Source organism: Podarcis muralis, chromosome 12 (assembly GCF_964188315.1).
Source record: "Podarcis muralis chromosome 12, rPodMur119.hap1.1, whole genome shotgun sequence".
In the NCBI taxonomy this organism is placed as follows: Eukaryota; Metazoa; Chordata; class Lepidosauria; order Squamata; family Lacertidae; genus Podarcis; species Podarcis muralis.
The window spans coordinates 10,286,561-10,311,673 of record NC_135666.1 but is presented as its reverse complement, the minus strand read 5'-3'; the positions used below and the strand labels follow the sequence as shown (position 1 = coordinate 10,311,673).

Sequence of the window (25,113 nt, the reverse complement as noted above, 5' to 3'; positions counted from 1 at the left end):
TGAACTTTACTCCAAGAGTCTTAAAGTTTGCATTCATCGATGGCTATTAGAAAGCAATTTGTGCTTTGCTACCTTAAAGCAGACTTGGGAATCTGAATGCCTTTGAACGTCCTCTGGGTCATGTAATGTAGCCAAAATAGGCAGCCTGAACAGGAAAAACCTGTCATAAGGAAGATGATGTTGCTGCTTTTGCAAAGCCCCAACAGCCCTTGTACCTGGGTGATTGCTGAATTTGGGGGCTTCTGGTGCATAAAATGAGCTTCTGTGGCCAAAATTTGGGCTGCAGTCGTAGCACAAGCCTTCTAATGGCTGACAGAGAAATAAAAGACGCATGCTTGAGAGGGGAGACACGTGGATATTGCTTTTTTCATAACAGATGGTGGGATATAGAATCACAGAGCTGGAAGGGAGCCTATCACCTAGTCAAACCCCCTGCAAGGCAAGAATTTGCAGCTGTCCCTTATGGAGATCAAACCTGCAACCTTGGTGTTATCAGCACCACTCAAATCATCTGAGCTATCCTGAGGCCTGTGCCTGTATACCTAGGTACACACAGGTGTACCATCTGAGAGATGCTTAAGGAGGCGGGGGAGGGAGGAAGAGAATGGATGTCTATATGTGCCAGGGAATAAAAAATTAAGAGGGATGAGAGTCTGATGGAAAAACCCAATTGGTTTTGTGTGAACAGGTATTGGATCCAAATATGGACCTTCGAACCGTCAAACACTTCATATGGAAGAGTGGTGGCGACTTGACTCTCCACTACCGCCAGAAGTCGACGTGAGCCAAGTGGCAGGCCCAACCGGTTTCTTAACTTACTTGAGCTTCCTGTCCTGGTTCCAGCTGTAGCGCTCTAGAAGCTGACTGAAACCCTAAGGTAGATCTGACACTTCTAATGCCTCAGTGTGGACAGAATCTACTTGAATTGAAGTGACTAATAAATCTGTAATATAGACAAATCTCTATGACCTAAAACTAAAGCCTGCCCTTACCAAGGTACAAGTGGGAGTGGCATGAGAAGCCCTTGCGTGGTTCCTGTTTTGTGAGGTGTACAGCGACCAGGTGATCCCGTGCAGCTGTCTGTGGGGGGTTCTTATTTCGGTTTTCATTTCCAAGGTTTTATCATACCGCCATCCGCTCAAGCTTGTTGTGAAAAAGGTTTCTCAGCCCTGTTGCTAAACTCGTTCACCGTGTAAAAAACTGCATGTGCTGTACTTTGTTAATACATTCCATGTAAACAGTGCATACTTTTTTCATGAAGAGTCAATTTTGGCCACTTCTCGAGACAGATTTCTTAGAGAAGAAAACTCTATTGTACAGTTGAGAGGAACATTCTCTGTGACGTGAGCCAAAAGGGTTAAATCCTTTGAAGCTTGTTGATTGTCTTTCAGCTGTGATCGGAGCAAAAATCAGTAGATTGTGTGATAATAGGGTCAGTACAATGGTGCAGTGCATCATAATGGAATATTTCAAGCCCTTTAACTAGAGTTTTAAAAATGTAACTTCTGTAGTTCCGTTTTCCCCCCTAAGGTGGCTCATTGATCACAATTCCAAGCAATTGTGCTCTACGTTTTAACATCGTGGCGCATTCTAGAAACTTGTCGTAATAGTCATGATGGGGAAAAAAGGAGTTGCAGATTTTCCTCCTATGGTTTTTATATGCATTTTTTTGGATGTTTTTGTTGATGTTGCAAACTGTATACAGCTTAGCTTTTCTTTTCAACCATTTCTTAAAAAGAAAAAAATACATTTTACAGCTTTTTCATATTCTCATACTCTTGTAGAATCTAACTTATTGTAAGCGGGAGCAGGGGAACACTTCGATCTTCTGGGCAAGAAAAGCTGAGTTTGAATTCAAAGTTCAACTGGAAAAGAAACATCCCGATAACAAAATATTGCAAAGTGGTTTTTATTTGAAACAGAAGCACAAGTGCCTTTTTAAAAGAGGCAGTATAGTAAAGTTAGGTCCCTGCCTGCTAGATGAGCACTCCTCTCTTCCTTAACGGTGGCAGCTAGATGTAAGCTATAGCCTGCAAAACATCTTGGTTTTGCTTCGCTGTTGAAAGACAACTGGTAAGCCCTAATGCCAGCACTTTTTTTGCAGCATGGGAGCTGCTTAAAATTGAGCAACATGCAGGGCGGTGGCATGCTTTTAATACTTCCCATGTCATCTGGTAATTATCCACAAATGAATGTTGCACCAACCAAGTGGAAAATATCCAGAGTCTGATACTTACGGGTCATTTGACTGCCTTTTATGGGTGTTTTGAGGATTATGTGTCCTTCCCCCACCCCAACTGTGGTAGAAAGACAAAATGCAGCATTACAGCACCTTTTGGATATTTCCCTCTTAGTTTTTGTCTAGGGGTGGTTGAGTACCCCATGGAGCACTTGCTTTTATACACATCAGATTGTCAAAGCAGCTGCCATGTTACAGAAAGATGAGCTTTGGGTTGTCCCTAAACCATTGTCGCTTGTGCTCCAGATGACACGAAGCACTGCTCTAAACAAGATCTGGTTAGAAATTAAGCTTGCATGCGCCTTTCCCACCTTGACATCATTTTCCATTTGTAAATCCCATTTGTGTGTACAGCAATCTAGTTTGCCACATCTGTGCTACACTGCACACTTTAGTGAAGTTGGTAAATTCATTGGTTAAACAACTGTAAATTTGTCCTGAATTGATTAATATTGGAGAGGGGCTTTGTTCTTATCGACCTAATTTTAAATTTTGTGCTCTCCATGTCTTCATTGAAAGTTAACTTTAACTCTCCCCTCTTCCTCTCCCTTTTGTGTGTGTTTTTAAAAAATCAGCCAAGATTCTAAACTTTTTATTTTCTACAATCCCAGCACTGTAGTTTCAGGAAAGGTTGACAGAGGGCCTGTAATGCCAAAAGGATGAACATGTATTGAGCAATTGTATAGAAATAATAATAAAAATCTTTAGCTAACATTCCTAAGCAGCTTTGGTCATTTTTGTTTTAAATATGTGATCATAAATTCCTTGGCCAGGTCTTGCCAGAAAGCTCTTCAAAGTTCCTGAAACCAAAATTAGCGCACAGAACTGTGGATCTTTTGCACACTCGCCCTATCAACTGCACCACAGTGTCAGATATGTATGTATATTAAGAGTACAGTGGTGCCTCGCAAGACGAAATTAATTCGTTCCGCGAGTTTTGTCGCCTTGCGATTTTTTTCGTCTTGCGAAGCACGGTGTCGGGAAAGTTTTGGGAAAGCTTCAAAAATACCAAAGTCTTTAAAAACCTCAAAAAAAGGCTACCACACCGTGTTCTATGAGTTGCTCCTCGAAGTCAAGTCGCAACTGTATTAACGGTGTTAAGAAAAAGGAAACAAACTTGCAAGACGTTTCCGTCTTGCGAAGCAAGCCCATAGGGAAAATCGTCTTGCGAAGCAGCTCAAAAAACAAAAAACCCTTTCGTCTAGCGAGTTTTTTGTCTTGCGAGGCATTCGTCTTGCGAGGAACCACTGTATTTCTGCTTAGTCCTCAAGTCAGGCTACAAAGTTGGTCTCTGTGCTGCTTTTTTTGGTTGTGTTTGAGCACTAGCTATGCAGGCAGAAGGTCCCAGGTCCAGTCTCTGGCATCTCTACATAGATTGGGAAAGACCTAACAATCTCAGGAGAGCTGCTGCTTGTCTGTGTTGACAAATACTAAACTCAACAACTGGGACTATCTATTTAATTTTTTTTCTGGTTCTTCAATAGTGGAGGAAGAGGATCCTGTGTGGGTTGTCAGTGCCCAGCTCTCCACTGGCAGGAAGTCAAACTTTCAAGGGGTATGCCTGGTGGGCAGGGCAACCCCCTCAGCAGTTCTACTGCAGGTCACTCTTTGCCAGGGCCCCCTGGGTGGGTGGCTCTTTTGGGCATCACATCCCATTTCACCAGGAGCACAGCTGCCTCGACAGCGTTCTGGACCCGACACCTCCCAAGTGACAGTTGGTGGGGGAAGGCTATTGGATACATAGATTTGAGGATCAACCTCCCCTCCCCTTCTCCTAAGCCCATACCAGGGTTTCTTCTCGTTCTCCATCTGTGCTACCCTTATACAGCAACCATTAGGGCCTCTTGGGACTTGGCCCCAGGGATTTGCTGGCACAGAGTGGCTACAAGTTGTTTTTTCCTCTTCCTCTTCCATCGCTTATTTTTGACTATTCAGTTACTTGCTTAAGCACAAATTGAACTGGCAAAGGATGTACCCTTGCCCACCAGGTATACGTACCTGCTCAAAATTTTGACTGCCTGCCCGTCGAGAGGTGAGCATTGACAAACCCACACAGGATCCCCTTCTTCTCTACAGGGAAGGAACTTATTGCATTAAGTACCAATGTTTGCTTCTTGTTCTCAGGTGTTGTTTTTAAATACACACACACATACACATACACACACACACACACACACACACACACACACACACACACAGTGGTACCTCGGGTTAAGTGCTTAACCCGGAAGTCCGTTCTTAACCTGAAACTGTTCTTAACCTGAAGCACCACTTTTGCTAATGGGGCCTCCTGCTGCCGCCGCGCTGCTGGAGCACAGTTTCTGTTCTCATCCTGAAGCAAAGTTCTTAATCTGAAGCACTATTTCTGGGTTAGCGGAGTCTGTAACCTGAAGCGTATGTAACCCGAAGCGTGTGTAAACTGAGGTACCTCTGTGTGTGTGTGTGTGTGTGTGTGTGTGTGTGTGTGTGTATAAAATCTTTGCCTAGTTCTCCGAGTTCTGAAACCATGAAATATAATGTGTACAAGATAATCCTGGCTCTAAGGAGTTCTTATTCCTATCCAAACTCTGAATAGAACACTTTGGAAGGTGCTACTGCTGGCTGATGAGTGTGGGTGGGAGTTTGGGCCCTAGGTCACGAGACTGACCTGAAAAGGGTTTGGCATAGATGTATCTCCTTGCCCTGGTCATTTCCCTTGGGGGGCGATGACTTTGCACCAACTTAGGTTACAGTGGGTGGGGGACTTGCTCTGGCTGAGCTACATCAAGACACCTATTGTGGCAGATCGAGAGTTTGGATTGCACATTATTCTGGGAGCTAGTGAATAATAAGCAGGTCCAAAACGGCAACTTCACTTCTGCAGGGAGTACTTTTAACAAGTATTTTCCAAAAATGGTTTATTTTTAATCTTCAACAAACAGAAGCAGAGAATCAAAAACCATTTTGAAATATACCATTCAACACAGCTAGTGTGATATAGAACATCTGTTATTCATGTTGAATAAAGCCGTGTTCAGAGCTCAGGAGAGGAATCAGCCTCCCTAAAAAGCAACGGTCTCGCCATCGGGTACAATCCTACATGATATTAGCTTCTTTGCTCAAGTCAACACATACCTGTCATTAGAACACACTTAATTTGAAAAGAAAAATTGAAATTCAATTATTTTACCATGCATGCATGTTTAGAATCGTCACCTTTAATTTGCAGAGGCTCAGAAGAAATATTTCAGCCACATCTAACCCCAAGTATAAAACTATAAGTTGCTTACGTTCGCCTTGAAACTATTCTTTCAAGAGAGATTTCTAACAAGTAAGGTATCCAAGGGGAGAATGAAGTAGCTGTTTGGGTTCATTTCCTACCTCTTTGGCATGTGTATATTCAAGAGGTCTGCATGCACCTCCCTGTCTCCCAGATATAACTTTAATGTGGCATTGACTAGAGGAGGAGGATTGTGGGTGCTATGCCATCCCACCTGCATGTGCCAGAGATGGAGTTAAAGAGTACTGTAGCAGCTCTTCTGCAAGGAAGCACTGTAACCTGGATTGCAGCCTTGGAAGTTGAAAACACATTAGCCTCTTCTACATGGGTGCCCAGAGAGAGTCAAATTGTAAAGAGTCATTTGGGAATTTTAAACATTAATTTTTTTGACATATAAAATCAAGGTGAACAGTTGTCACAATTAAAATTGAACCTAGAAAGAGGGCTAAAAGGTTCTGCTAAAATCAAGCCACTGTGTGCTTGCTAGGTGCATTTTTTTTAAAAAAAAACCACTAAAAGTCTTGCTATTAGCTTTTGGGCAGACAGCAAACTCTTCACACAAAACAGCATTTTTAAAGAACTTATTCCAAGTCAAATTATCAGTGTTATTGCTGAGCAGTAGTTGTAGATGTCGAAACCTATCAGACAATGAAAGGCTGGCTCAAGATCACTGGAAACAGCTTGAATTCTTGCAGTATTACTGTAATATAGCAACACAATGGATATCACTGGGTATCAAAAGCCTTATTGTCTGGTACCAGTGTCCTTACAGCTGATAGCAAGTGCTGTCACTTTTAGCACTAGATCTGTGCAGTTTCTTCTGTCAATTCCTTGGCCTTTTCATCTTCACTGTCAGGTTGTAAAGCTTTGGTCATTTGCGGGCTCTCAGTCCCATCTAAAAGCAGAAGTGTTTCTTGAGCACCACCATCAGCTTTAGATGTTGCATTTACAGAGATATCCACAGGAAGGGATGGCAAAACAGAAACTGAAGGCGCTGCATCCACCTCTGGCTGAGGACTTGAGCCCTCTGCATAAGATAATGAATCTTCTGAAACTGGAATAGAGGCCTGGTCTGAAAAGCAGAAGTCAAAATCTAATTACAGAAAAAACAATGCCTGTAATTCTCAAAACATGAAGCCCCTGCAGGTGACTGAAGAAAGCAACATGAAATCAGTAACTAAGCTACCATGTACTCTCTAGAATTAACTCTGCTAAATTATGAGCAATTGTGTCTTCTTCCATGCTTGCCCAACAAACACATCAGATTTTAACTAGCTTATTTAAAATAGGACGGCGGATCAGATTCCGGTAGATTGCTCTGTGACTTGCAGTAGATGAGCAAGTTTTTTAACTATAACAATAATTTTCTCAGCTAAATTAGTCTGCTGGAATGAAGAAAGGAACCAGAAGTGCACTTTTGCATGAAACAATACTCAGCTCAGTTAGATCCTGGCACTGAAAACAAATCCCTAGGCTCAGAGGCACCCTTTTTTCTTCTCTAATTCTAACATTGGTTTCAACAGGGCTACCCTGAATACACTAATATTTCATATTGTCCTAATAATAATAATAATAATAATAATAATAATAATAATAATAATAATTATTATTATTATTATTATTTATTTATTTATACCAAGGCCGGGCTCAGAGTGGCTTACAAGAAGAATGATTACAACTTAAAAACAAAAATAAAATACAACATTAAAATAATGGAACATTAAAATATTAAAATGTAGCCTCATTGCAGGAGGAGAAGGAAAAGAAAAAAGAAAGGGAGGGAGGGAATCAAATTGGCTCCAAGCCAAAGGCCAGGCGGAACAACTCTGTCTTACAGGCCCTGCGGAAAGAAATCAGATCCTGCAGGGCCCTGGTCTCATGAGGCAGAGCGTTCCACCAGGCCGGAGCCAGATCCTTAGCCTTTATGATGCCAGAAGATTCTTTATTTTTGTAAAAAATTGTTGTCAGTAACCAGAATTTAGTAAGGAGGTATTAAAGCTGATCACACAATCAATATGTTGGTTGTGGATTTGCATATTTCTTACTTAACTTTACTTTCTCATTATAAACACTTCAAACTTTCATATCTGAGCAAAAAGAAGACTAAAAATTGCCAAGTTTTACTAAGACCCATGTAGAGTCATACCTCGGGTTGCAAACGCTGCGGGTTGCGTGTTTTCAGGTTGCGGACCGCACAAAACCCGGAAGTACCAGAACGGGTTACTTCCAGGTTTTGGCACATTCACAGAAGCACAAAATGACATCATGCGCAGAAGTGCTGAATCACGTCACGCACGTGCGCAGACACAGCACTTCAGGCTGTGAACGCTGCGGGTTGCGAACGTGCCTCCTGCATGGATTACGTTTGCAACCAGAGGTATGACTGTAGTAAATGCTGCAATCTTTTGTGTTTAATTTAAACACAAACGTTTACAGTTAATGATGTTTGTGTTTGAATTACCAAAGTGCTTGCTTACCAAAGTGTGAATCAATTCCGTTGTTAGATACCAAGCTATCAGTTGCTGCAACAGTGTCTGGCAAGTTGAAAGAAGTAGAGGAAGGCACCTTGACTGTTTTCACTAAGTCAATTAATTCAGGAAAAGAAGCTCCAGACATATCTATAAAACCTGGAAAGCAATGGGAGGAGAGAAAAGTACAGCCAATAATTTACAAGAGAAATAAATTGTTTAAAGGTGAAATTTCTTTCCTGTTCCTAGCTACCACCAAAATGACTTGTAACTTAGAATGCGAATGCCATCAAGAGACTTCTGCTTACCCCTCTGTTAGCCATGAACAGCCTGATACAAATATGCTGAAATCAGTGGAAGGTGTTATCTGACCCATCTGGAATTACGGCATGCAGTCATTCTTACTTTGACAAGTGCCTTGGCAAAGGTATTCCTAACCCCCCACACCCATCTCTGTTCGTAGGCGTATGATTCATGGGGTGGTAGGTGAGATTCTGAAGGATCCTGCCACTGCAGGAATTGGACAGCACCACGGTCGAGTTAGTATTCCCCATCAGTGCCCTACATTGTTCCTCTCCCCATAAGCAGACTACATTCTGCAAATTCATAGTCAACACAGCTCTTCTTCATTGCAGAATTTCTGCCCATATGAACCTGCATATAAAAACCAGTCACCCAACTTTTATGCTCTAAAGGTCAACAGGTGAACAGATTACCTGGATCCATGACTCTCTGCACAGGAGGAGGAGGCTGAAGAGAATTTTCTACTGAATACATATTTACACTTTGATCTGTGCTGTACTCTAAGCTTGCAGGTTCTTCGCTTTGGGAGTTTGGTGCTAACAGAGGAGCCTGAAATAATTTATAAAACAGAAAGAGTTGCATGCTTTAGAATAAGGAACACATTCATTATCACTAAGCAAAGCAACTACAAAGTGGGCAGATGACATAACCTCATTAGACACAGAGTTTCTAAGGGGGAAAGGCTGCTTTTCCCTCTGATCCAGAAGTGCAATGCAAGCCAATCAGCCCAGCAAACCCTACACAATTATGTCCACAGATGCTCAAGAAGAATGTAACCTAGCTTCCAGGCAGGTAAGTGGGACACGTCATGGCCTTCTGGAGGAAGGAACAAAAGTGAGTAGGTGGAGAGACGGTATGTGAGCTGCCCATAACTCCTGGGAGTATTACAGCAGCTGCACCCTGCCCTTCGCATATTAAAAATAGCAGCACCCACAAGCACTGCAGTCATCTTTCACTGTGAAATGCCTACCTCTGTATAGCCATTGGTTGGTGGTTCAGGAGGTGTGTCTCCCAAGGGCAAAGGAGGACCAGCTTCTGCCTTTTTCTTTGGTATAGAAGGCTGTGTTGGAATTCTGTGCAAATAGCCATATCCAATGCCGCACCCTAAACTGCACAAGAAGGTAAAGAAAAGAAAAAGAAACAAGCTTGCACCCTTAAAAATTTTGTTTTCAAAGTAACTGACAGAAGCCCATTTGACTCAGATCACAAGTAGAAGTCTATCTCTCTAAACTGGAGTGTGCAGCCCTCCTTGGCCCCTCTAACTTTGGGGCAGAGACAAGTCTTAAGGCTATAAGTGATGTATATTAGTTATGAAGCTTCCAGTCTGCACTCACCCCCCAGGAAGCAGGGCAGCTTGCTTTCCTCCACTTTTCCCTCAGCACAAATAAATACCATGGCACCAAAGAGACCTAGGCATTGCGGGGAGGCACTATGTCTGGTAAGCAGTCACACCAGACCTCAGCAGCCACTTTCAAGAGAATTTTTTGTTAAGGTTTTAGGGTGTCAAAAGGGAAAAGGCAGAATGCTGCACGAAAGAAACATTTCAAGTCTCTTTATCCTAATGCAGCAACTTACAAAAAGGACTCTTCCCAGGGAGCATAGCATTGTGGGTGGTCAGAGGGGCAACGGAATGCTGGCAACATTCCAGTTTTAAAGACTCTTGACCCAGTGTGTTCTGATTGACAGGTGGCTCTGTCTAACCAATAGAATGAGTGGCACGTAACCAATAAAGGTGCTGTTTACCTTGGGAAACTGGAATCAAGTGTTAAAATTACTGCCAGATTTCCCCAACTCCCTTTTGGGATGACAAACTTCCCTCAGCTTGTGTACTGCAGTAACCTAGGAAATGAAAGCTGAGTAAATTGGAATTGTTTATAAAGGGTCAGGCTGCCCCTTGGTCATTCACAGAGGACTAAAATACATATTCATGAATCAATTCACCTACTTACTGAAGCCTGAATGGCAACAGGATAGGAAAAGGAGACAGTCTGCCCTAAACTTGCAGGAAAATACAGGTTGGCAAGGGGGTAGAAACTCCAAAATCCAGCACTTGCACACTTCCTCTTGGCTCTTAGCTCAGAAGCAGGGACTGGGGTGGGTGGGGGACTATTAGGGGCAGCTTCCCCCACCTAGTTCATAAACACCTGTATTTCACAAAAGGTCCCTCCACACTGCTTGAGGCTCAGTATCAATGTGAATTAGCTCACACCTGAACCACATGCAAAGGTCCATAAGGAAATATGGCAGCTAGGATCAGGGGCTGGGTGCAGTTGCCAAGACCAGTAGAGAAAATATGGCCCCTCGGTTGCACACCTTTATCACTGGTCTATTTCTGAACTGCCACCCCACCTCTTATCGAAGCACCACCACCACCTCAGATTTTGTTTCTAGGCTGCCTGCCTGGAAACGATGCCTTATGAGGAACGGCTAAGGGAGCTGGGCATGTTTAGCCTGGAGAAGAGGAGGTTAAGGGGTGATATGATAGCCATGTTCAAATATATAAAAGGATGTCATATAGAGGAGGGAGAAAGGTTGTTTTCTGCTGCTCCAGAGAAGCGGACACGGAGCAATGGATCCAAACTACAAGAAAGAAGATTCCACCTAAACATTAGGAAGAACTTCCTGACAGTAAGAGCTGTTCGACAGTGGAATTTGCTGCCAAGGAGTGTGGTGGAGTCTCCTTCTTTGGAGGTCTTTAAGCAGAGGCTTGACAGCCATATGTCAGGAGTGCTCTGATGGTGTTTCCTGCTTGGCAGGGGGTTGGACTCGATGGCCCTTGTGATCTATTCCAACTCTATGATTCTACCCTTCCTCTGCTCCATCCCTGACACATCAATCAACACACACCTTGGATCCTCATCTGTCTTTTACATTGCATTAAAATGCAAAGAAGGTAAACCCCTGGGTGAGAACTGCTGCTTCTGTGTTGTGCTGGTGCCAAGGCAAGTGTTCAACAGGGATAACACGAAACACAGGAACTGTGATGGCTTTCTAGAGTGCATAATTCTCCCACACTGTGGATCCCATGGGGCTAAACATCTTCACAGCAATGTACAGGAAAGCATACTGTGATAAGTAAGCCTTGACCTCATTTACAGACTATCCTGTCACTCAGAAATCCATACCTTCCTTCTCCACCCCAGGCTCCATTGGGGGTTACAAAAACCTCTCGACAGGAATCAGCTTCTGTGTTATAGACCATCAGTTTCAACGGCTTCCCCTCATGGGTTTCAATCAATGAGAAAAAATCTTCAGACTGAGAGAAAAAGAAGACTGTCATCAACCCAACAGCTGCACTCTAGAACCTCTCCCTACCTGCCATTACATGATTTTCAGATGTCCTGTTGCTGTGTAGGACAAAGAATGACTAGCTAGAATTAGCAGTATGTTCTTTGGTTATCCTCCTCACAAGGTGTCCTATAGGTAGCTGCCAAAGTACAAAGCAGCAGGAAACAGGTCATTGCATTCATCTGCCAAACTTCCATGTGCTATGGACAGGGCAGAACAGAGGACAAGATATGAAGCAGTTAAAGCCAGAATGGTGAATCTGTGGCCCTTCGGATGTTGCTGGACTACAATTCTCATCCCAGACCACTGACCATGCAGGTTAGGATTGATGGTAGTTGGAGTTCAACATCTAGAGGGCCACAGGTTCCAACATTACTGCTGTGTAGGGCAGGATGGTTTGACGCCGCAAGTGCAAATGCAGGAGGGGGCAGCAGGTGCTTGGGGAAAGTAGAAAGATCACCCATGAAATGGTATTGGGCAGGAGTGGATGTAACTCCTTATAGGACTGTTGGTTTTAAACCTCACCGCTACTGCCATCAATCCTCTGTGCTAAACACCTTTAGCTCAGCAGTGCAGAACTCCCCAGCCCAAGGGCCTAATTCAGTGTGCCAGGTCATTTCAGCCAAGCCATGCTGTCACCTGACGTCAAGTGCAAAGACAGACAAAGCCAAATTCACATGGGAGGATTGGTAACAAACTCTGAACTCTTCCTTTGCAACCTTAACTTGAATTCAGTGCAAAAAAAAAATTCCTTCCAGTAGCACCTTAAAGACCAACTAAGTTAGTTCTTGGTATGAGCTTTCGTGTGCACACGAAAGCTCATACCAAGAACTAACTTAGTTGGTCTTTAAGGTGCTACTGGAAGGAATTTTGTTTTGTTTTGACTATGGCAGACCAACACGGCTACCTATCTGTAACTTGAATTCAGTGCTTTTTCGATTTGGCTCCTCTTTTCCCTTGCTGCCCTCCCAGCCCCAACCATCTGTCAAAATGGCATGCAGAGATGGGCCAATTCTCCACCCTGGGTTTAACTGAAATATCTGTAGAGAGGGATCCAACTTTTCTTCTCTTTATTTCTGCATTCAGTTTTCCCAGCCCTTGAGAACAAGAGTGGGTGAATATTTAAAGACAGCTACACAATTTGCACAGAGAAATTTATATCTAGTCCCAAAGCAAAGACTGGGAAGGAGACTGCATGTGTAGAATAGCTTAAGCCTGGGGAATACTTGCTACAATGATCATAGTGCAATTATAGGCAAATCTACTCTGAAACTGAATTAAATGGGGCTTTCTCCCAGGTAAGTGGCTGTGAGATTGCAGCAGCAATCACTAAAAACTGTCTAGCCCCACCCCCCATTCAGCCAATGGTGCAACTGATGACTCACTTTACCTCCTGCAGTATCTGATCCGATCCAACAATATAATCAGTGTGCGGCTTCAGGCCAGCCAGCGCTGCTGGGGAAGCCGGTTCCACATCCTAGAGAGACATTGATCAGTTATGTTACCTACGCCTAGTCAACAAATCAAGCAGTGAAAAGCATATATCCAGTTGTTTGCAAACAATGTTCCCAGAAACCCTTGCAAGCTCATCCTCAATAAGAGATAAGATAATAGAAGACCAATTCCAGGAAAGTTGTCTACTGTTACCAGACCCACCCAGCATGGCAGAGGTGAGTGCATGCTAGCAAAACCCTTTTTCCTGGGGAGGGGGGAAATGGGCACCATCTGGTGCACCCTAGAATGCTCTGAAATGTGCAGTCAAGTCAATGTGGAAATGTTTCCCTGCAGGAGAGGAAGTTTGATGAACGATGCCTTTATTCAAAAAATATCACCATGAAAGGGGAGGGAGACGAAGAAATTAAGCCCAGAGCTGACCATCTCAAAATCCGCTCACCAGAGGGGTTCCCATGTTAGTCTGTTGCAGCAAAAGCAGCAAAGGGTCTTGTGGCACCTTAAAGGCTAACACTATATTTTGCGATAAAACTGGTTAGTCTTTAAGGTGCCACAAAACTCTTTGCTGAAGGATTCTTTCTTGGGATAAAACAAGCAAACCCTAAATTCAAAGTGACAGAGTAAGGAAGTATAGTAAAACTGCACAACCATCTTTTCCTACTTACCAGCACATGCCACACATGCTCATTGGCTCTTTGGAAGCTACAGAACCTCACGCTGGCTCCCAGGAGCCCCTGCCCTCCCCACATGTTGCTGGGGACCACCTCCACTTCACGCACTTTCGTCGTTTTAATGTTGTACACCTCCAGTTTCACAGCCTTCTCAACATTGGCTTTCAGCAAATCTTTTAAGATGTCCCCTTCTTTGTTCTCAAAAAAAAGAAGGGAAGGAAAGGAAATATAAGAGGTTTGCTTCTGAACAGTAGCCAACAGACTGCTAGGCCGCCACCGCCAACAACAACAAAATATATTTATAATTTGTTTTTTTAATGATTTTTTAAATGATTTTATACGTTTCCCCAGCCACACTGGGTGGCTCCCAGCAGAATAGCAAAATCACTATAAAACATCAAACATTCAAAACTTCCCTAAACGGGGCTGAAACTAGTTTAAAGATTCACAGAGGCTATGTGGAGGGGCAGGCCAGCAGTTGCAGAAATTGAGGCTGAAGTATCAACTTGCCTTCCATAAAGTGGATATTTCCTAATACCTTATGGAACTGACAGCCACAAGATGTGCTATGGCCACTAACTTAAGATGAATTTATTTTATTAATTCATTAAACATATCTCCTGCCTGCTTTTCCAAGAGAATGCACCGGAGGAGAACAGCAATAAAAATAAATTCAGCACTTCTTGAGGCAATAAATTCTGTTAAGTTTATTTTTAAAAGAACAGCCCCAACTGAAAACAGAGGTCCCATATAGCTAAGGCAATTTACCAGTACCTCTGAATACCAGGTTCTGGGGATCACAACAGGAGGAGGGCTGTGGCCTTTATGTCCCATTTGTGAGCTTTTAGTCATGCAGCATTTAGGACATTTAACAATAGAGGTACTTATTTCAAAGCAAATCCCTCTGAAATAAACAGGAGTTGCTTCTAATCAAGCATGATTAGGTCATAAAAGAAATGTGCAAAAAAATAAACACCACCATTTGCCATGCCTTTATCCAATGAAACGAAGTATATTTGGTAGCCATAATATATGTGGGCCAAGAAGCTTCAAACATGTTAATTATTTACAGGGTGATATTTGAACAAGTGCTGAAAACTAGTTTTGTGACGTGATAACAGGTCAACACCCTCCTTCCCTTCCCTCCACAGCGCAACACACCCACCAGCTCTGATGAACAAGAGATGTTTGCAGCACAAACAGATCCCAACCTGAGCAAGTGGACCCAGCCATTTACTAGAGGAGAAGTTGGGGCATATCTGATATTGGGAGAAATCTCCTTTCCAGACCCCAATATGGCCTGTCCGTTACATCCACGATCAGAATTTCCAAAACAAACAGACACATGTAAAGGATGGAATTCTGCTATTTGAACAGATTTTTTTTTAAAGACACCTAATCACAGAACCACCCTTAATCTCATGCAAACTCAGAAGCACAAGTTAGTAAAAAACCTGAAACCTTTGTTCATACAGGACACTCACAGCCAGCCATTTCAGATGCTTCCATGGCCATCAGTGGGAAGAACCTGCTTGCAAGTTCACGCTCTGCCATTCTGAGTCACGGGTACTATGACCAACCAAGCCCTGCATAGGGGCAGCCTCCCTTATGACTAAACTTCCAAGCAGATGAACCTACAACAGTGTACGGTCCTTCTATGTTTTTCAGAAGGGAAACATGAGCAGCTGGGCAGAACCATAGCCCATATCTCCCAAGTGGGTCTGTGCCTATCCGGCAGTTCTACTTGCTGGCTCCTAGTTTTCATTTATTACGGTAATTCATTAGTTCCACTTATGCACCAACTTTCTTCCACCACAGAGCTCAAGGCAACATATATGCTATCATTTTGGGGGGGGGCGGGGGGGGCAGAAATCTGTCATCCAAGCACTGAGCAGCTCTACTTAGTTTCAGAAAGTGGCAGCTTCATGTACCTTCAGGTCATGCTTTGGGATGCACTTATTTATAGCACACCAGCAACATACTTACCTGCTAGTGCTCAGCATTAAAAAAAAACCCAGTGACCTTTGTTTAGCTACTTACCAGTCTGGTGTGTCCTATTGTGAGGATGAAATCAAAGAATGGCTCCAGTCCAGCCTGCTGAGCAGGGGAGTTTTCCTGAACCTGAAAAATGGAAGAGTTTTACATATAGATGAACTAAATGAAAAAAATGTCAGTGGAAGCACACGTTTTCTAAATTATGTAATGCAAAAAGTATTCATACCAAGCATGCTTACGAGCTGACAATAAGAGACTTGTCTTTCGGCACTTGGGAGAGGTTATACTGGCCTAGAGCAAAAAGAAAATACCACAGCCAACCATCCTAACAAACAGGATAGATGTATTGTTCAGAACCCCTCTCCTCCCTAGCCAAACAGAAGCCAAAAGGAACTCTGAAAGGCAGACTTGTGGTTCATCTAGCTCAGTATTGTCTACACTGATGGTCTGTGGCTCCATGGAGTGTCAGGCAGGAGTCTCTCCCGGTGCTACCTGGAGCTGTTGGGAATTGAAACTGGTGCTCCACCACTCAGTTACATCACTTCCCAAAATAACACATGCATCTAAGAGATGCAGTTTCACAACAATCAAAGAGGAAACCCGTGGAAGACAAAGTACACAGCAGAGAGAGAGAGTACTATGAAGTGCGAGTCAAAGGGAGAAACTTTTAAGCTCTTCCTTCAAAGAGGAGACCAGGTATAAGCTGTGTACAAAACACCAACTGCGAAATACCAATCTGCTGCTGCCTCCATGCTTGATATGCTTTCAAGCTCTACAGGCCAAGTTGGGAGCACTGGACTGGTCTACCTCACAATTCAATTTTATCTATATAAGTCTTTTGTTGCACAGATGGGCTGGGCAGACATTACAAAGAAATGCACAGTCCACCTATTTCCAACAGCAACCAGGAAATACCAATATATATTGCATCCACAGGAAGCACAGTGTTGGCTTACACAAGAGATCCCAAGTAATTTCTCAGCAAGACACCAACTGTCAAGTAGAAAGACGTGCTTAGCTTTAACAATAAAACAATGTAGTTCTTGTGCTCTCAAGATTATTCACCTACAATCAGAAGCTGTTTGTGGTAGGTTTACTGAATGGCAACGTGTACAAATGTGATTTGCTAAGACTGTGTAAGAACCTGAAAAAACTGCAAGCATAGCTAAGCACTACAGAGGCTGGATCCAGTTGCACATAAGTTAGTTGCACTTAATTCTCATTAAAACCAATAGGCCACAACCAACCCATCACATTGATTTTAATAAGGCCTATGTGAAATTAATGTGGCCCAACCCATTCTATTATATGTATTTATATCTCATTTTTCTATGTTAAACATTCATTCAAACTGGCTTACAAATTTTGTTTAAGGTATAGTGAATGGTAAGAGAAGCATCAGAATGTACCATTTTGAAATAGTAAAAGCAGCTGGAAGGCAAGACATACAGTGCTTCCAAACAGGGACTTAATATTGCAAATGAGCAGTGGAGAGATATTCCAATTGGCTTGCTGGCAACAAAGGGTTTTTTTAATACAAGATTTTCTCTGCGTATTTTGTGCAGTTTGATACCAACCATGTGTGGATACTGCAAACCAAAAAGGAAAACTTGCATGCATGAGGAGCACTAATCCCACAATAAACACCCACATTTAGAGATTTTACTTTAAGAATGGCCACTGAAGCAACATTGTTTTCAGCAGACTTTTAAAAAACATAGGGGCAAGGCTTAGCTCCTTTGGGAATATACATTCTGTTAGAATTATGCAGTGCACATCTGCATGAAGTATTTTTTATTTTATTTTTTTATAATATTTTTTATTGCGTTTCTTTTCATAATTTTGTACATTCCAAACCATACAGAATAAATCAAATACAAGAAACAATTTTTTGATTTTTTTTACAGAAGAAAACATTGTACTTCCCCGCACCTTCCAGATCTGCATTCTTTGCAATAACAATATCAGCAATTTGTTACCTTATTTCAAACCTTGTTACCACTTTCAATTATTATGTAACCGTTATTCAATAAATTATATCTCAAATTTGATACCTTTAAAATAAACATAATATGGTTGATTCACTTTGTCTTCTTTTCTCTTTTATCACTTATTTTACCATTTACTTAATCATATTTGCTAAAGCATAACATTTCCAATAACATGCACTATCTTAGGATTCATACAACTTATAATATTTTTGCAAATAGTCTTTAAATTTTTTTCCAGTCCGCCTCAACCGATTCTTCCTCCAAGTCTCGGATTCTGCCGGTCATTTCAGCTAATTCCATGTAGTCCATCAACTGCGTCTGCCATTCTTCCAGCGTGGGTAAATCTTGTGTCTTCCAGTTCTTTGCGATGAGAATTCTTGCTGCTGTTGTAGCATACATAAACAATGTTCTGTCTTTCTTTAGCACTTTCTGGTCCACCATGCCCAGCAGGAAAGCCTCTGGTTTCTTAGGGAAGGTATACCTAAATACCTTTTTCAATTCATTATAAATCATTTCCCAGAAAGCCTTCACTTTTGGGCAGGTCCACCAGAGATGATAAAATGTACCTTCTGCCTCCTTACATTTCCAACATTTATTATCAGACAGGTGATAAATCTTAGCTAGCTTGACTGGGGTCATGTACCACCGGTATATCATTTTCATAATGTTTTCTTTCAGGGCGGTACATGCCGTGAATTTTATTCCGGTGTTCCATAACCTTTCCCAGTCTTCAAACATAATGTTATGTCCAACATCCTGTGCCCATTTTATCATGGCAGATTTAACTGTCTCATCCTGTGTATTCCATTTAAGCAGCAAGTTATACATTCTTGATAATATCTTAGTTTTTGGTTCTAACAATTCTGTCTCCAAATTCGATTTCTCCACTTGGAACCCAACTTTTTTATCCATTTTAAAAACCTCTTGAATTTGAGCATAGTGTAACCAGTCTCGCACCTTATTTTTTAATTTGTCCTGGCTCTGCAGCTTCCAATTGTCTCCAGTTTTTTCAATTATTTCCCAATACTTCGGCCAATAAGCCTCCATATTGGGCCTTTTTCTGGCCTTGGCCTCCATCGGTGATAGCCACCTCGGGGTGCATGAAGTATTTTTTAACAGTTTATTTTTCTCCAGAGCTCTTGGTTTCCAAAGGAACCAAAGATTTTTGCACACAAACAGAAGAGGAAATAGCATCATAACTGGATAGTCAGGCTATGTGCCAAGGAGTGTCACAGGGCAAAAATAAATAACTATGGGTGAGAGTGCTGGACAAGGAAATAGCACTTCATCCCTTAACCAGTGGAAGCATTTTCCTATTCCCCCATATGTGTCTGAGCCCCATATTTTTTAAGGTTCCCTCCACAAACAAAAAAAGTAAGAACTGGTTTAAGGATTACTGAAAGCTTCTCAGTGTACCATGTTCTGCAACAGAAAACAGATTCCACAAGACTTTGAACAGGATATGCACAGCCCTGGGGAGAGACCTTATTTACACAGCTCTCCCTGAAAAATAAAAATAAAATTGAATGCAGCAGAACATTGTGCAGTCATAATTCATCACTTCTGCACGGAACAGGCAAATCAGAGTGCACCACAGTTCATTCCAAGCTAGACCTGTTAACCATACTCTCCCACAGGAACGTATTTGAAGAGACAGTGCATACCATTCTAGAACATTCACAGGACAGGAGTACTGAGCAGGTGGAAGGGAGACCAATCCAGTACAATAATTTATATACATTAACATGAATTACCAACTGCACAGGTTGGTAAAGTGTGCTTCAGATTCACTAGCTGTTACTTTTTAAGCACTAAGCAGCTGGACGGACCATCTGCACCCATATGAGCCTGCCCTGCCCTTAAGATTGACCACAGAGGCCTTGCTTGCAGACCTGGTGATAAAATCTATCAGGTCTGTGGGTACCAGAGTGAGGGCCTTCTCAGTGGTAGCTCCATCATTATGGAATTCCTACCCATGGGAAGTGTACTTGGTTCTCTCAATGATTGTCTTATAACAGGCTCTGGAAAACCTTATCTGTTTACATCTGCTTTTAACCAATCAATGTCATGATTTCTGTTATTATTCCCCCTGCCCTTTCATTCTACTGTACTGCTGGTTTTTATATGAAATTTGTATTGTATTTTGTAAGGTCCGTATAGTTAAAGCCATGGTTTTCCCAGTAGTGATGTATGGAAGTGAGAGCTGGACCATAAAGAAGGCTGATTGCCGAACAATTGATGCTTTTGAATTATGGTGCTGGAGGACACTCTTGAGAGTCCCGCGGACTGCAAGAAGATCAAACCTATCCATTCTGAAGGAAATCAGCCCTGAGCGCTCACTGGAAGGACAGATCCTGAAGCTGAGGCTCCAATATTTTGGCCACCTCATGAGAAGAGAAGACTCCCTGGAAAAGACCCTGATGTTGGGAAAGATCACACAAGGAGAAGGGGACGACAGAGGATGAGTTGGTTGGATAGTGTTCTCGAAGCTACAAACATGAGTCTGACCAAACTGTGGGAGGCAGTGGAAGACAGGAGTGCCTGGCGTGCTCTGGTCCATGGGGTCATGAAGAGTCGGACACGACTAAACAACAACAACATTGTATTTTGTTAAATGATGTGAACCACCTTGACAGGGCTTTATAGCCCTGATGCCTTGATATGGTTTCTCTGGTGTAGCATTCTAGGCCAGTCAAATGTCTCTGACATCCACAAGCAAAAGCATACCCCTGCTGTGTGTTCTCAGCCTTTGTGAACATGGAGGTTTCATTTCACTTTTACAGCTGTTAACCATTGAGAACTGGTAAACCCCTCCATTCATGAATAAGGATCTTATAACTTCTTTTTAAATGGATGAGGTTTTCATTTAAACTGAAAAACTGTCCATTTGAATACGACCAAAGCTCCCTTTGATCCAGCCCCACCATTATCCAAAACCACAGCATTAAGATGACATTATGATGAAAATGAATCATGCACGGTGTGGAGAAAGTTTAACAGTTAGCTTTGCTCTCTCACAACCAGCGTTCAAAACTCCCATTGTTCTGGGTGCATTTTGCGATAAGGAATTTCATTAGAGCAAGCAGTTTTTGAGCTCTATGGGCACAGTCCTGCGCCTAAGATTTCAGATTAAAACTGCAGAGTGGAAGGAAAGGAGGACCTTTTTCTGCCTCCCCACTTCCAGGCATTCTCTGAGGACTGGAGAAGAGACCCTCTTAAGAATATTGCAGGGGGGGGGGGGAGGCAGGGGAAGCATTTGTTTTTTGCAGTCAGATGAGGACTAGACCATGTGAAAAATGAATATAAGAATTTAACTGCAGCTCATTCATTTTCAGCTTTGTATTTGTATTCTAGTTAAAAAAAAAAGTGCACCGGCATTCCGTTGTTGCGCCCATAACCTAGGTTTAAGGTGCCACTTAGCTCCTAGCTTTCATATCTCAGTTTCTAACACTTCTCACAACTCAAGATACATTCATCAATTTCTGGAGATAAAAGAACACATTTCTTTTACACAAGACATGTGTGGTGCTCGCTTCAGCAGCACATATACAAGACAACATGTGTGGAATTTACACGGAATTCAAGGAATGCATGGCCATCTTAATTGGGGAATGTTTTAATGTTGAACTTATTGTATTTTTAGTGCAGTTATTGCATTGCTTTTATCCAGTGAGCCAGAGACCTTTTTTATGTTATAGGCCAGCCTATAAATAATGGAAATCAGTAAACGATTTCACCACTACAAGAGACAGCTATGGCTGATGACTTTACAGGGGTATTGGATTGGGGGGAGCACTCAAGAGGATTCATCTGTCAATGGCTACCAACCACAATGGCTACGTGAAGCCTCCACCTTAGTAAGCACAGAAAGGAAAAGGAAAAGGAAAAGGAAGAAAGGAAGAAAGAAAGCAACAGTGGGAGAGGGGTGCTGCCCACCTGCCCTGCGCTTATGGGCATCTGGTTGGCCACTGTGGGAAGTCGAATCATAGCTGTCAACTTTCAGATTTGAAAATAAGGGATCAGCAGCCTCTAAAATAAGGGATCAGCAGCATAGCTGTCAACTTTCGGATTTGAAAATAAGGGATCAGCAGCCTCACCTGTCCCAAGGACAGTCTACAGGATATATAACAATCCGGGATAGCAGTGGGAAGTGGCTCTGAAATAAAGGAATTCCCCACAAAAAAAGGGAAGATTGACAGCTATGAGTCGAATGCTGGAATCCACGGGCCTCGGAGGGTCTTTTCCAGCAGGATTCCGCTTATGACGCTGGCGCTCAGATAGACTGCCTCTGTGTGCGGAGGTTCCACCTGGCCGTAACAAACTGCCAACGGAGAAGAAGCAGCAGCAGCAGAAGAAGCAGAAGCAGAAGAAGCAGAAGCAGAAGCAGAAGAAGAAGAAGAAGAGTAGTTTGGATTTGATATCCCGCTTTATCACTATCCAAAGGAGTCTCAAAGCGGCTAACATTCTCCTTTCCCTTCCTCCCCCACAACAAACACTCTGTGAGGTGAGTGAGGCTGAGAGATTTCAGAGAAGTGTGACTAGCTCAAGGTCACCCAGCAGCTGCATGTGGAGGAGTGGGGAAGCAAACCTGGTTCACCAGATTACAAGACTACCGCTCTTAACCACTACACCACACTGGCTCTCAGAGGCTTTCTAAGCATAGATTACACCTATTCATACGCACTCCATTAAAAGCTGGCACCAAGGTGATCCCAAAATTTGCGCAAGATCTCATACCGAATCCACAACCTGCTCTCAAGAACATAAAGAAGAGCCCTGATGGATCAGGACCAATGGCCCATCTAGTCCAGCGTCCTATTCCATGGTAACCAACCAAATGCGTATGGGAAATCTGTGAGCAGGACCTGAGCACAAGAGCATCTCTCCCTTCCTGTGGTTCCCAGCAACTGCTGTTCAAAGGCATTACAGTGGTACCTCGGGTTAAGACCGTAATTCGTTCTGGAGGTCCGTTCTTAACCTGAAACTGTTCTTAATTTGAGGTACTACTTTAGCTAATGGGGCCTCCCGCTGCCGCCGCAGTGCCATCATGCGATTTCTGTTCTCATCCTGAAGCAAAGTTCTTAACCCAAGGTACTATTTCTGGCTTAGCGGAGTCTGTAACCTGAAGCGTCTGTAACCCGAGGTACCACTGTACTACCTCTGACCATGGAAGCAGACCATAGCCTCCAACATGACTGGTAGCCATTGATGGACATATCTGCCACAAATCTGTTTCTAAAGAATTTGCTGCTATGTTCAGGACCTCCCTCAGTAATCTTAGAGTTGAAAGGGACCCCGAGGGTCATCCAGTCCACCCCCTGCAATGCAGGAATCTCAGCAAAAGGATCCATGACAGGTGGCCATCCAAACCTCTGCTTAAAAACCCCCAAGGAAGGAGAGTCCAGAAGAAGAAGACGAGGAGGAGGAGTTTGGATTTGATATCCCGCTTTATCACTATCCGAAGGAGTCTCAAAGCGGCTAAGATTCTCCTTTCCCTTCCTCCCCCACAACAAACACCCTGTGAGGTGAGTGGGGCTGAGAGACTTCAGAGAAGTGCGACTGGCCCAAGGTCACCCAGCAGCTGCAAGTGGAGGAGCGGGGAAGTGAACCCGGTTCACCAGATTACAGTGGTACCTCTGGTTAAATACTTAATTCGTTCCAGAGGTCCATTCTTAACCTGAAACTGTTCTTAACCTGAAGCACCACTTTAGCTAATGGGGCCTCCTTCTGTCACCGCGGAGCACGATTTCTGTTCTCATCCTGAAGCAAAGTTCTTAACCTGAAGCACTATTTCTGGGTTAGCGGAGTGTGTAACCTGAAGCCTATGTAACCCGAGGTCCCACTGTACTAGTCTACCGCTCTTAACCACTACACCACACTGGCTCTCAGAGGCTTTCTAAGCATAGATTACACCTATTCATACGCACTCCATTAAAAGCTGGCACCAAGGTGATCCCAAAATTTGCGCAAGATCTCATACCGAATCCACAACCTGCTCTCAAGAACATAAAGAAGAGCCCTGATGGATCAGGACCAATGGCCCATCTAGTCCAGCGTCCTATTCCATGGTAACCAACCAAATGCGTATGGGAAATCTGTGAGCAGGACCTGAGCACAAGAGCATCTCTCCCTTCCTGTGGTTCCCAGCAACTGCTGTTCAAAGGCATTACAGTGGTACCTCGGGTTAAGACCGTAATTCGTTCTGGAGGTCCGTTCTTAACCTGAAACTGTTCTTAATTTGAGGTACTACTTTAGCTAATGGGGCCTCCCGCTGCCGCCGCAGTGCCATCATTCGATTTCTGTTCTCATCCTGAAGCAAAGTTCTTAACCCAAGGTACTATTTCTGGCTTAGCGGAGTCTGTAACCTGAAGCGTCTGTAACCCGAGGTACCACTGTACTACCTCTGACCATGGAAGCAGACCATAGCCTCCAACATGACTGGTAGCCATTGATGGACATATCTGCCACAAATCTGTTTCTAAAGAATTTGCTGCTATGTTCAGGACCTCCCTCAGTAATCTTAGAGTTGAAAGGGACCCCGAGGGTCATCCAGTCCACCCCCTGCAATGCAGGAATCTCAGCAAAAGGATCCATGACAGGTGGCCATCCAAACCTCTGCTTAAAAACCCCCAAGGAAGGAGAGTCCAGAAGAAGAAGACGAGGAGGAGGAGTTTGGATTTGATATCCCGCTTTATCACTATCCGAAGGAGTCTCAAAGCGGCTAAGATTCTCCTTTCCCTTCCTCCCCCACAACAAACACCCTGTGAGGTGAGTGGGGCTGAGAGACTTCAGAGAAGTGCGACTGGCCCAAGGTCACCCAGCAGCTGCAAGTGGAGGAGCGGGGAAGTGAACCCGGTTCACCAGATTACAGTGGTACCTCTGGTTAAATACTTAATTCGTTCCAGAGGTCCATTCTTAACCTGAAACTGTTCTTAACCTGAAGCACCACTTTAGCTAATGGGGCCTCCTTCTGTCACCGCGGAGCACGATTTCTGTTCTCATCCTGAAGCAAAGTTCTTAACCTGAAGCACTATTTCTGGGTTAGCGGAGTGTGTAACCTGAAGCCTATGTAACCCGAGGTCCCACTGTACTAGTCTACCGCTCTTAACCACTACACCACACTGCCTCTCCTGCGAGCTCCCTGGGATAAGGCAGTAATACTGAATGACAACAACTGGGAGGAGGAAGCCGGACGCCCCGTCACGAACATAAGCCGGGCTGCGCTTTCCTTCCTCCTCCAGCTGCTTCAGCGACCGCGTCCGGGGAGCTCGCCCTTACCCCGTGCACGTGATATCCCTCGGAGCCCCCGTCGGGGACTTCGGAGCTGGAGCCCAGCCCCATGAGGGCCACCTCAGGAACTCGGAGGAGACCCCGGCGACGCCATCCTCATCCTCCCTCAGCCGCCGCTGCCAAGTTCCAACGCTGCAGCGCCGACTGAGCATGCGCA

The 25,113-nt window shown here is 43.5% G+C and overlaps 2 protein-coding genes across 3 annotated transcripts in view; one reads left to right on the top strand and one right to left on the bottom strand.

Moving 5' to 3' along the window:
• Positions 1–5,993, top strand: part of WDR48 (WD repeat domain 48) — a 34,021-nt gene extending 28,028 nt beyond the window's left edge. For both annotated transcript variants that reach the window (XM_077936711.1, XM_028749890.2), the window contains one exon: positions 689–5,993. In XM_077936711.1, the coding sequence (XP_077792837.1) occupies positions 689–784 (96 nt within the window). In that variant the 3' untranslated portion in view covers positions 785–5,993. The remainder of the gene's footprint in view (positions 1–688) is intronic.
• GORASP1 (golgi reassembly stacking protein 1) lies at positions 5,120–25,111 on the bottom strand. Its single transcript, XM_028750500.2, has 9 exons — positions 24,945–25,111; positions 15,721–15,801; positions 13,675–13,878; positions 12,948–13,034; positions 11,395–11,525; positions 9,240–9,378; positions 8,683–8,818; positions 7,976–8,125; positions 5,120–6,570 (listed from the first exon to the last, which is right to left on the bottom strand). The coding sequence occupies exons 1-9, from the start codon at positions 25,005–25,007 to the stop codon at positions 6,299–6,301; spliced, it is 1,263 nt and encodes a 420-aa protein (XP_028606333.2). The 5' UTR covers positions 25,008–25,111; the 3' UTR covers positions 5,120–6,298.
• Between the last annotated feature and the right edge of the window lie 2 nt (positions 25,112–25,113).

Bases quoted from the DNA above. Each gene is read 5' to 3' on its own strand.
- GORASP1 (XM_028750500.2), bottom strand. From the start codon at position 25,007: ATGGGGCTGGGCTCCAGCTCCGAAGTCCCCGACGGGGGCTCCGAGGGA. The intron at 8,819-9,239 runs GTAGGCATTTCA...AAATTATTTCAG, and splicing joins CAACCAATGGCTATACAGAG to GCTCCTCTGTTAGCACCAAA. The intron at 6,571-7,975 runs GTAAGCAAGCAC...TCTGCTTTTCAG, and splicing joins CGGAATTGATTCACACTTTG to ACCAGGCCTCTATTCCAGTT.